Raw genomic sequence first — 11,801 nt, forward strand, 5'->3', positions numbered from 1 at the left:
GCGATTAGAAATACAAAATACGTCGTCCTGCGTTAATGAATACTGAAAAATATAATTATAATTGAAGTCGTTCTAACATATTATGCACATTTGTTGTGCATCATCAAACCTTTAAATATAAATAATATCTTGTTATAAAAAGGAAACAAAGTCCAAGCTGGATTTTGGTCGCCCTCTCAATTATTACAGAAATACACAACCATAAACCATTTTGATAGCGGTTGTACGCTGTATTAATTTATTTAATGAATTTTAATCTTAATCTGTGATTTTGTTTGGAATTAAAATAACGGAGGTGAACACTTGTATAAGCAATGTGATAAACCAACTGAGATCAGCTGCATAAATTGCAGTGGGCCTCATCTTGCGATTTCTAGATTATGTCCTACCAAAATAAAGAAGATTAGTGAAAAGAAAAGCAACATTTCTTATGCAAGTGTTGCCTTAACAAAACAAGTTACCACCAATGAAACAGATTTCCCTCCACTCCCTCCACCAAAACCACAACTTGTAAATAGTAATGTTATTGTAAATAAGTCTGCAAATAAGTCGGATGTAAATAAAGTTAAAATAGTCCCTTCTAAGGACCTTAAAAATCTAATAATTTCCAACAACGATGTACTTATGGCCCTAGTGCAGACGTTGGTGGAATTAGCCAATAAAGATGACAGTACACCCACGAATATGAAAACTATAAAAGATGCATTATTAAAAAATTTAACATAATGGATTGTGTAGGGCCTATTGCTACACAATCCAAGCTACGTATTGTTCAGTTTAATATTCAAAGTGCAAATAGTAAAAAACCTTTATTAATTCAATTTTTAAAACAACAAAATATTGATATTTGCCTTCTAAATGAGACATGGTTTAAAGATAATAATTTTAAAATACCAGGATATAATATTTACAACAAAAATTCAAACAATGCACATAATGGAGTTGCAATACTAATAAAACCATACCTTAAGTATAATATATTAAATACTAGATTTTATGAAGATATACAAACAGTTGGTGTATCTGTATCAACTGGACATAGTAGTTTAACAATTCTCTGTATATACTGTCCACCTTCAAGTGGGCGTATACGATTTAATAGACTCCGTTACATTATTAATGATTTACCAAAGCCCATATTTATGAGTGGTGACTTTAATGCTCATCATATTGCATTTGGTTGTCAGTCAACCAAAAGTAGAGGTCAGGAGTTATTTAATTTAATTGATGACTTAGATTTGTGTATTTTAAATGATGGTAGACCTACAACCTTAAATCGCCCTAGACAAACTGCTTCTGCCATTGATGTAAGCTTCATTAGTGGCAGCCTCGCACCACTATGTGAATGGTCTGTACATGATGATACAATGGGAAGTTACCATTATCCAACAATAACAGAGATTTCATTAGATATAGATAAATATCATCTCAATTCCCCTGTAGATAGGTTTATATATAAAAGAGCTGACTGGGAAACATACACAGATCTTTCAAAAACAATGTTTAATGATTTGATACTTCAATCACATGATCCTATTTCAACATATAATAATTTCTGTTCTCATTTAGATACTCTTAAAGAAATGTCAATTCCAAAGCTCACTAAAACAAATACTTTCATAAGCAGACCACCATCTCCTTGGTGGAATTGTATATGTGAACAAAGTGTTATTGCTTCATATAATGCGCTAAAACTATATAGAAAAGAACCTACTATTGAAAATTATATTAATTACAAAAGAAAAGATGCCCAGAAAAAGAGAACAATTTCAGAACAGAAAAAAATTGGATGGAATAACTTATGTAACACTTTTAATAGAAATACTCACATAAGTAAAATTTGGAATTTATTAAAAATGTTCAAAGGCATAAGACCTAAGAATAAATCATATACAGATGTGTTTATATCTCCACTCTTGGATAAATTATCAGATAATAGCAACTTAATTGAAGTAGATCAACTGAACATTGTTTTTGAAATCAACAATGATAACCCAAATTCAAAATTTTTACTGGATCCATTTTCATGGTCTGAATTTTTAACAAGTTTGCACTCTAGACGAAATACAACTCCTGGCTTAGATGATTATCCTTACATTGTAATTAAAAACTTAGATGTTTCTGCCCAAAAGTTGTTTCTTAACATCCTCAATTTGCTTTGGAGTAATAAATGTATTCCACAGTCATGGAAAACACAATGTGTTGTCCCAATACTTAAGCCCGACAAATGTCCTGAGTTTGCTAGTTCTTATAGACCAATTTCCTTGTCATCCTGTCTTGGTAAAATATTCGAAAATATGGTGAAACTCCGTCTCGATTGGTATGTTGAATCTAAGTGTTTCATTCCACCTATACAATTTGGCTTCCGTAGAGGGCGTAGTAGTGCAGACAGTTTCACCTCTTTAATCTCTGACCTGAAAAATGCAAAACATAGAAAATTAAACACAGTTTGCGTATTCCTAGACGTTCAAAGTGCTTTTGACAGTGTTGATCCTGGTATACTAGTTCAAATCATGTCTAGGTTGGGTGTGCCCGGGCACTTATGTAAGTGGATTTTTAATTTTTTGAACAACAGAACAATCTATGCTAGGCATAACAATATTCTATATGGACCCAAATGTGCCTCGAGAGGTACAATGCAGGGTGCCACACTATCTCCATTACTGTACAATATATACACAAGTGAAATTTGTAAATATGTAAATAATAGGAATGTAAATATTTTACAATTTGCTGATGACATTGTATTATACAGTAGTAATTACAACTTAGAGATTGCAATAGATAATATGAACAAATCCTTATTTCAACTATTACAATATTATAATTATCGTTTACATTTAAAAATTAACCCATCTAAAAGTAGTGTTATGTTTTTTGGCAATGAAGCCTCAAATTCAAATATTATTTACAATAATGAAATTATAAATAGAGTCACTTCAAAGAAATTTTTAGGAATAATACTAGACCCAAAACTAACTTTTGAAGAACATATTAAATATATATCCAAAAATGCTCACAGAGGACTAAATGTTCTCAGATCACTGTGTGGTGTAACATGGGGTGCAGACCCTAAAATATTGTCAATATTGTATAAAAGTATTGTTAGAAGTCACTTAGATTATAGCTCACTCGCTTATATGAATAGTTCTCATGTAAATAAATTAGACAGATTGCAGAATAAGGCTTTAAGAATAATATCTGGTGCTATTTGCTCAACTCCCATAAGGGCCATGGAAGTTGAGACAAAAGTGATGCCTTTGATTTTGAGGCGAATCTTACTTGCTGAAAGATACTGTCTCAAATTAATAGCATCAAACAACACTCAAGTAATAAACAAAATTGTACCTTATATAGATAGATCCCCAAGAAGACCATTAACAACAGCACAAGGTCTAATATGTGGTAATTCTCCAACAATGTCCGATATATTTCTGGAAATAGACAATAGTTTTTCTAAAATTAGAAAACAGTGTCCATGGCCATGTTACTCTTTCTCTTATCAGTGTATTTCACATCCAATTAATGTAGTCCAACAGACAATAAACAATAATTCGGAAATGCTTCAATTTTTGGAGGAAAATACAATGTACTATGTTATCTACACTGATGGGAGCAAAGCAAGTGATTATGTACATGCTGCTCTATATGATCCACAAGCAAAATTTTCTTCAAGTTTTATTCTGCATGAACCCTGCTCTATATTTACGGCAGAGGCATATGCAGTGTATCAGGCATTAATGCGTATTCGCGAAATCAATAATATTAAATATTTTCTTGAGTTTGATAACAGCTTTAACTACCCTTACAGTTAAATTCAAGTCTAATTATATCCTTTACTTCATTAAACAAATAATTCAACAATATCACAATAACAATATTCAAATTTTCTTTCTATGGGTACCTTCCCACAAAGGTATCTCTGGCAATGAAATGGCTGATAAAACTGCATATGAAGGAGTTAATGCTGTTGACGTTAGAAATACAATGAATGTTCCTATGTCCGATTACTTGCAATGTATTGACCAGAATATTCAAAATTTGTGGTTAGAAATGTGGAAGAAAGATCAAGATACGAAAGGAAAATGGTATGGAAGCATACAAGTAGACTTACCTGCAAGACCTTGGTATCATCGTATGCCAGATGTTCCTCGAGACTTTATTACTATCATAAATAGACTGCGTTTTGGTCATAATACTGCACCGTCACACCTTGCTCGACTCGGCATTATTGCGAATAAAACATGTTCACATTGTAATTCAAGTGATGGAACTGTGGAACACATTATCTTCGATTGTCAAAAATTTTTGATCGACAGACTAGTGTTGGCCAGTGAACTTAGTGATGTTGAAAATAAGTGTGATTTATTGTCCCGCCCGCCGCCTTTAAAACAATTGTTACAAGACGAACTTACTTATAAGCACATCTACAATTACATAAAAAATACAATAAAAACAATTTAATGGAATATGCTCATAGGCGTAACATTACGTCTATGAAAATTAAGAGTTGACCTAAAGGTTGTAAATGCCAGGTCATAAAATCCCAAAAAAAAAAAAAAAAAAAAAGAATTAAAATAAAGGGGATTTAAAATAACAGAAAAGATAATGAAAAACATAATATTGAAAAGAAATGCATGAAAAGTAAAATGGAAACTAATTATGAGAACTATTGTCGAATTTGTTTAGACGTAGAATCTAAACATATTTGCATTTTCAGAGATTCGACCATTCAAATGCACATAAAATCATGCCTCACTGTTAATATTGATGAAAACGATAATCTTCCAAAGAGTATTTGTGAATCCTGTGTGTGTCAATTAAGTAATTTTTACCATTTTCAATTAAATGCACAATGCTCTCAAGATTGGTTGGAGACATCGATACAAGAGAAGCCAAAATATTCAGAACAAAAAACATACATTCATCCATTACCTGACTCTGAATATAATTCGGATTCTCTTCTAGAATTTTTAAACAATACCGCGAATATTGAAGATTATTTGAATAACTTGGGTAAAGAGGACATACCAACTATTGTTAACATCTTAGATAGAACTGAAGGTGACAAAGTTAAAATATCTCCAAGTCAAAAGAAAAAAGCAATTAAAATGGACATAGACGTATTAGACTCAGATAAAGAAATAGTTAAGGAGTTGTTAATGAAGGAATCAAAACCAAAAAATACTGATCTCCATTCATGTTTCGCCTGTAAGGAAACATCAGACAGCATTCAAACACTGTCTAGACATTTAAGTGTTTGTGAAAGTGCAAGTCGAACTTGTGTTCTCTGTAAACAGCTATTTAATTCCAAACAAAAAATGTTACAACATTTTCTAACACACAATATAACTGAGCCCTTAACATGCACATGTGGAAAACGGTTTGAAAATAAAGAAAAGCTTAATTATCATACAAAAAACTGTAATGTGGATCATATTGCATCAATGGGTTTCATGTACAGATGTAAGCAATGTAAGGAAACATTTACAGAGAGGTTTCAACTATTTAAACATGCTAAAAAGCATATTTTACGAGGGGAGCAGCAGATGTGTGATATATGTGGGCATATATTTACAGGAAATGAGGCCTTAGAAAAACATAGGAAACAGGAACATAATAAATTGAACAATTGTAAATATAGGTGAGAATTGCTATATAATTATAGATTTCTTAAAATGACCCTTACTTAAAAAGTTGCTACTCTCATTTTGTATCATGAAAAAAAGATATTATAACTAGGCAAACAAACCTTTGTTCGTCTGATAATATAGATGTCACCGTAAAATTGTAAACACCGTTAGATTGTAATCTATCTCGCGAGATTGTGAACTGTCGAAAGATTGTGAACCTCAACGCACTGCTTACGATTTTACGTATTATTATTAGTGAGATTATAATCTATCGAAGTGAAACCGTCAAATTGTGAAACGGATCGCCCCTCTCCCACTAATTGGTTGAACGGAATATGCCCCGCACCACCATATTTGTTTGTTAGATAGTATCACTCCAAAGTGCTGGTATTAAGTAATCTCTTATGAATTTTAATATTTTACAGGTGCAAACAGTGCAGTTTCTCATCAGTCAATCGCAAGGAAATGTATCATCATGTGCAAAAACACACTATTGGAAAGAATTTAAAGCATTTATGTGAATTGTGTGGAAAATGTTTCTCTTCCAAATTAACCCTACAAAGACATTCCTTGCAACATAACTCTACTAACTTAAGTAAAATAAAAGAAAAATGTGAATCTATGGTTATATGTGAAAAGTGTGGCGAGACCATAATTAATATAGATATAAATAAACATAAATGCATGTGAATAGTTTTATATATATATATAGTAGTATCCTGTATCCCTTGTCTTCCTTAGTGTATGCCTGGGTTCATGATAGTTTAGTATTATTACACACCATTTGTATAGAGATCTCAGATTTTTCATGTCTGAGCAGAAGTTACAAACCTATTTCGTATACATTATTTTCATTAAAAAATGCTGTATTAAAATATTTTATTAAAAACCAACATGTCTAAAATATCTAATTAACTTCATAATAAACAATGTCAAAGATTTATAAAACTAAATAATTTTGACAATATACAAAATAACAATACTAAATTATTCTTAACAAAAACAAAACCAGCCTCTGTGAGGGTAATTAAAGAAATCTGTTAAAATAATCCTTATTCTGTAAGGCATAAGGTTGTTGAGATCAATAAATGTTTTCATTGCAGTTGGTATGCTGATGCATTTTTTATTTTTTCTAATGCCTGAAAACAGAAAGGGAACATATAACATCAAAGAGGAAACCAAAGAAATTGTTAATGTGTTAGGAATGGCTGTCCACAAAAGCATTTCAGTATGCGGTCCGTCTATGGACCGCTTTAGTTTACAATTTATGTCTTTGGTGTTTAAATTAAAATTTTGATGTTGATTTTAAAATGATGCCATATTAAATATAGTAAGGTGACCAACATACTCCTTTACTGAGTTTAGTACTCGTTTTTCGCAAACCTACTCATTTCTAATCCTGTACTCTGAAAGTACTCATTTGTATTTCTAAAACATTTTTCAACAAACAGGGTTTTTTCACTAGGGAATGATTATTGGAGCAGTGAGAAGTCGCAACTTTCTGTAAAAACATTATCTGCCGTCTTAACAGTCAAATTTAATATGCGAAATGAAAGTTGTTCGAAGGTAGCTACATTATCAGACAAACATCCTCGTTTAGAAAAATAAATCCACTCCGAAGAAAAATATGTTTTTAAAGAAAATAAAGTTTTTATCGCTTTTTCTTCCTTTTTTTCACCTATGAAATACTTGCAAAGTGTACGCTTTTTGAACTAAAAATAGTTGGTCACCTTAAAATATATAGGGACTTACCGGGACTGAATAACAAACAAGCAACGCACGTAATATTTAAGTGTAGCCGATTTTAGAACTCAGTTTATTTTTGTTGGTGAAACTAAGTTTATGTTCTAAGCCTATCCTCAACTAAACTTTTAAGCATTCATAATCAAGACAATTTGTATGTTATACTATTGCACTTTAAAGTATTCTGGTTTGTGCAAGATTTCGCGGAAATCGGGTCAATTTCGGTGAACTATTAATCATCCGTTGGTGATATATACCAGATTACCCCATTTATAAAATAATACTACCTTCAATGATAATTCTTGCAGCTTCCTTTGCACTTATCTCTGAATACCACCAGCTAAACCGGTGAGACGGTGGTGGATATAAGCCAGTAGAAATCGTAGCGAGGTACACTGATGTAGTGTGTATATTCTTTGTCCATGAGTCAAGACGTAATTCCTCGGTTATTGACTCCATTAAACCTTAGTATAAAGAGTATTTTAAGATCTTACAATAAAGGAATCAAATTTTTTTTTGAAGTGAAACTTCTTTAGAATCGTTGTGATTTCAAACCGGATGCAACGGAAAAAGAGACAGACACATAAATTAATAGGATTTGGCGTGGGAGAGAGTGAGATAGGAGGCATTATACAGTGTATAAACTTTAAATTAGTGTGTATTTGAACATTTTCTGAAATAAAAAAACAGATTTGATGAAAATTAAATAAGTAAGTCAAGTAAGTAGTTTAATTATAAAATTAGATTATTTATCAATTTTATTTAAAAATCATTAGTTATAGAAACTTTTTGAAGTGAAAACTTCGTACTACGCTTAATTAAAACTTTATACACTGTATAATGCGTCCTATCTCATTTTCTCCCACGTTGGATGTTGTGAATTTATTTCAAACTTTTATTATTTTAGTTTTTACCAAATTAAAGATTGATATTAAAGTTATAAATAAAAATTTAACATTAAAATATATATTTTTTAAAGAAAAGATCCTACATTTAGATAGATAAAAAGTCCAATTTATATATTTTAATTATAAAAACTTTGTTTTTGAAGGTTTCACTTCTACCTCGTGTGAATTGGACACATGATTTTTTTTATTATGCTTAAACAGTACGACGATAGAAGAAGCACTTTGCTAACAAGAATAACTTCTATACTCAGAGTTATTATATATCGACTATGTGTCTAATAAAAGATATCACCATTTACCGAGGATTACTTTAGGAACCTATAGCTTTTCTTTAAGACTTTATTATATAATTTACCTCTCAGTCCATACTTCGCCGCACTATAAGGTATCATGTCCGGACAGGGCAATAAACCCGCGCTAGAATTGATGGCCACTATATGCCCTTGCCGACGTTCAATCATACTGGGAAGAAAAGCTTCTATGACCTGTCAATTATTTGTTTATTAACCTTAATTCTTGTTCATTCGACCATAAACATGGGCGGATCGTAAAGTAGACACACAAAAATACACCGAACGAAAACAAGCGACGGGGAATTCCCCGTTCCGCTCGATTTCACATTCAACACGCATTGCACATGGGTTGATTGATCTCAGGAATACCTTATGACTGGATTCTAATTTGGTTTCAGTGGGGACTTGGGGCCTTTTGTATTCACGGTGCCCTGGGCTGCAGACCGAAAAGCCCTGTAGATCCGTACCTGACCATAAATCGTGATTAATACCAGGATGTTTTGGTGGAGAACAAGTACCTTATAGAATTTATTAACCTACTTTTTCTGATTGTAAAAGGTAAGTTATGTTATACTTTAAAATCTTATCAAAAGCACGAAGCACAAGACCGTCTTTCTTACACGCCTTCGCGCTGAGAAAACTACCAAATTGAATTAAATTTTACTGAATCATTTGGATTGGGACTTACCCAAAAATGTGCTAGCAAGTTGATCTCAATTAGTTTAGCAATACTTTCCGCTTTCAGATGTGTCAGCGGTCCGCAACTAACTGCCCCAGCGTTACTGACTACCATCGACACGTCGGCGATTTGTCTCCGTATACTGGCTGCGAGGGATGATACTTGTTCTCGAACTGTTACATCAACTGTAAAGCCATAGCTCTGTAAACATGTAATAGTATCAAACAGGATAAGCCACTTCATACGTTTCTATAAAGCATGCAAATGTACGATAAAAATCTCAAATCGCTTCGAGTGCTTATAAAATTTTAAGAAATCGAACTCCAACATCAGATCCTGCCCTGTCCATGGTAGTTCATTCCTTGGAAATTTAATATATCTTCCACCGCATTTAGCAAGTATACCTGCAGCTGAATTTCATTATCGGACGTCGAGGCAGAATACGAAATTCCAGCCGTATCACCTCGACGTCCGTCGTCACACAACTGAGCGTTGTTTAAGGCACCACTCACCACCACTATGTTGAACCAGCTACTCACTGATGTATTTCCAAACGACTTAGGGCCCTTTAAAAAAGAGCGCACCAATTCTTAAAACCGTCAACGCACTTGCGAGCCTTCTGGCACTGTGAGGGCGGCGTTATCACCCATTTGCCTCCTTATATATATAAAAAACTAGCAAACTCGGCGAACTCCGTTTCGTCACCAGATGGCTTCGTTTTATGTAACATTTCGTTTGGTGATCCCGCTTTTCTGTTGCAATTTTTCCTAAATTTTTGCTATAAACCTCACGGAGCTCGAGAGCTTTCCAACGAATGCAAAACCGTGGAAATCGGTTCGTGCGTTCTGGAGTTATAGCGTCAGGAAGGAAAACCCGACTTATTTTTATATAGTAGATATATAAATAATAGAAACAGTTCGTAATTCAAATTCAATTTGCCTGTGCTTACATCTCCATCCTTCTTCCTAATTTCGTCAACGACTGCCTTGTTCCGCCTCGCGTCTTTGTCCCAACAGATCACGGTTGCCCCAAGATCTGCGAACTGCAGTGCCAACTCGCGTCCCAAACCTTGACCAGCTCCGGTTATCTGAGCATCGAAATCAATAAAATATAGTAGGTTACATTTTTAAAACAATATTTTACTAGAGTACTCATCGGTAAAGATATTAGATTAAGTTTAATAACGTGAGTTAAGCAAAGTTGTCTTATTTTTTTTTTTTTTTAAAGACAATTCACACCAATTGACCTAGTCCCATGCTAAGCTGGTGAAGCTTGTGTTATGGGTACTAGGCAACGGATATACATACATACTATAGATAGATAGACATATAAATACATATTTAAACACCCAAGACCTAAGCACAACACCAAATGCTCATCACATCGATGTTCGTCTCAGCCGGGGATCGAACCCGGGACCCATGGATTCGTAGTCAGGGGTACTAACCACTACACCAATAAGTCGTCTTATAGAATTAGGTAAAAGCTTTTATCTAGCGAGATTGAGTTTCATTATTCTGAACACTTAATTTATTCTAAAGGACATAGTTCAATTGTACGCAGCCTCAAAATACGAAGTTTTTATTTTTTTTCTAGAACAGGGGGCAGAAGGCTCATCTGATGTTAAGTTATGTGCTCATGGACACTCTCAATGCTAGTGAGCTTGCGAGTGCGTTGCCGGCCTTTTAATAAAGCTCTTTTCTTGAAATACCCTAAATTGAATTGGTTCGGAAATATGCGTCCTTCAATGGGCCGGTTCCACATGGTGGGAGTGTGCGGCAAAAACTGCCTTGACTGACGTATCTCCGTTATTTAAGCAGTGTTAGCGATCCCCGACCAATGGACTTTCTATCTATGTGCGCATTTAACATTTGCTCGAACGGTGAAGGAAAACATCGTGAGGAAACCGACATGTTTTAGACACAAAAGTCGACGGCATGTGTCAGGCACTGGAGGCTACTTGCTTTTTAGATTTAAAAATGATCATGAAACAGATTTAGAATTCAGATCTCAGAGGCCAAGACCTAAAGAAGTTGTAGCGCCACTGATTTATTTATTTTATTATCTAATTTATTTGAAAACCTCACCAATACAGTTTCTCCATTCATATTCTTCATAGTGGGTGGAATTAATACCCTCACAGCTGCAGCAACGCAACATGAGCACAGCTTGGCTACCAACACCATCGAATCTAACACGTTCAAAGGAATAGCGGCCACCCAACCACTTCCCCACCACGGCAGTATCCATACTTCTTGGAACCTTCTAAACTTTCTCGCCACGTGCCCTATAAAACGTACAAATATATTTCTGCTACGCATAAGAATGAGTAAAAAGATATAAATTGTGCAAATTGCGTTGCGACAAATATGACAATATTTTTTTTGCCTATCACATGTCGTTTGAGTTTATAAGCAAATACGTTAATCTGTGGTCATGTGATTTCTTCAACTACTGAATGTAATTTTAAGGATTTTTATACATTTAACATTGTACTCATTTTCAGTAACTAATTTAAATTATTTACACAATAATTAGAAAATTA

The 11,801-nt window shown here is 33.6% G+C and overlaps 2 protein-coding genes across 2 annotated transcripts; one reads left to right on the forward strand and one right to left on the reverse strand.

The window, feature by feature from the left end:
- Positions 1–60: 60 nt before the first annotated feature.
- Positions 61–6,735, forward strand: LOC125059962 (PR domain zinc finger protein 15-like). Its single transcript, XM_047664684.1, has 3 exons — positions 61–286; positions 4,578–5,644; positions 6,059–6,735. Exons 2-3 carry the CDS (start codon positions 4,638–4,640, stop codon positions 6,321–6,323), a joined length of 1,272 nt encoding a protein of 423 aa, XP_047520640.1. The 5' UTR covers positions 61–286; positions 4,578–4,637; the 3' UTR covers positions 6,324–6,735.
- LOC125059967 (17-beta-hydroxysteroid dehydrogenase 13-like) lies at positions 6,601–11,789 on the reverse strand. The gene is made up of 6 exons (XM_047664690.1): positions 11,344–11,789; positions 10,206–10,343; positions 9,266–9,457; positions 8,640–8,769; positions 7,664–7,840; positions 6,601–6,772 (listed from the first exon to the last, which is right to left on the reverse strand). The coding sequence occupies exons 1-6, from the start codon at positions 11,575–11,577 to the stop codon at positions 6,627–6,629; spliced, it is 1,017 nt and encodes a 338-aa protein (XP_047520646.1). The 5' UTR covers positions 11,578–11,789; the 3' UTR covers positions 6,601–6,626.
- Positions 11,790–11,801: the final 12 nt, after the last annotated feature.

The sequence above is a fragment of the Pieris napi genome, chromosome 20 (assembly GCF_905475465.1).
Source record: "Pieris napi chromosome 20, ilPieNapi1.2, whole genome shotgun sequence".
NCBI classification, from domain to species: domain Eukaryota; kingdom Metazoa; phylum Arthropoda; class Insecta; order Lepidoptera; family Pieridae; genus Pieris; species Pieris napi.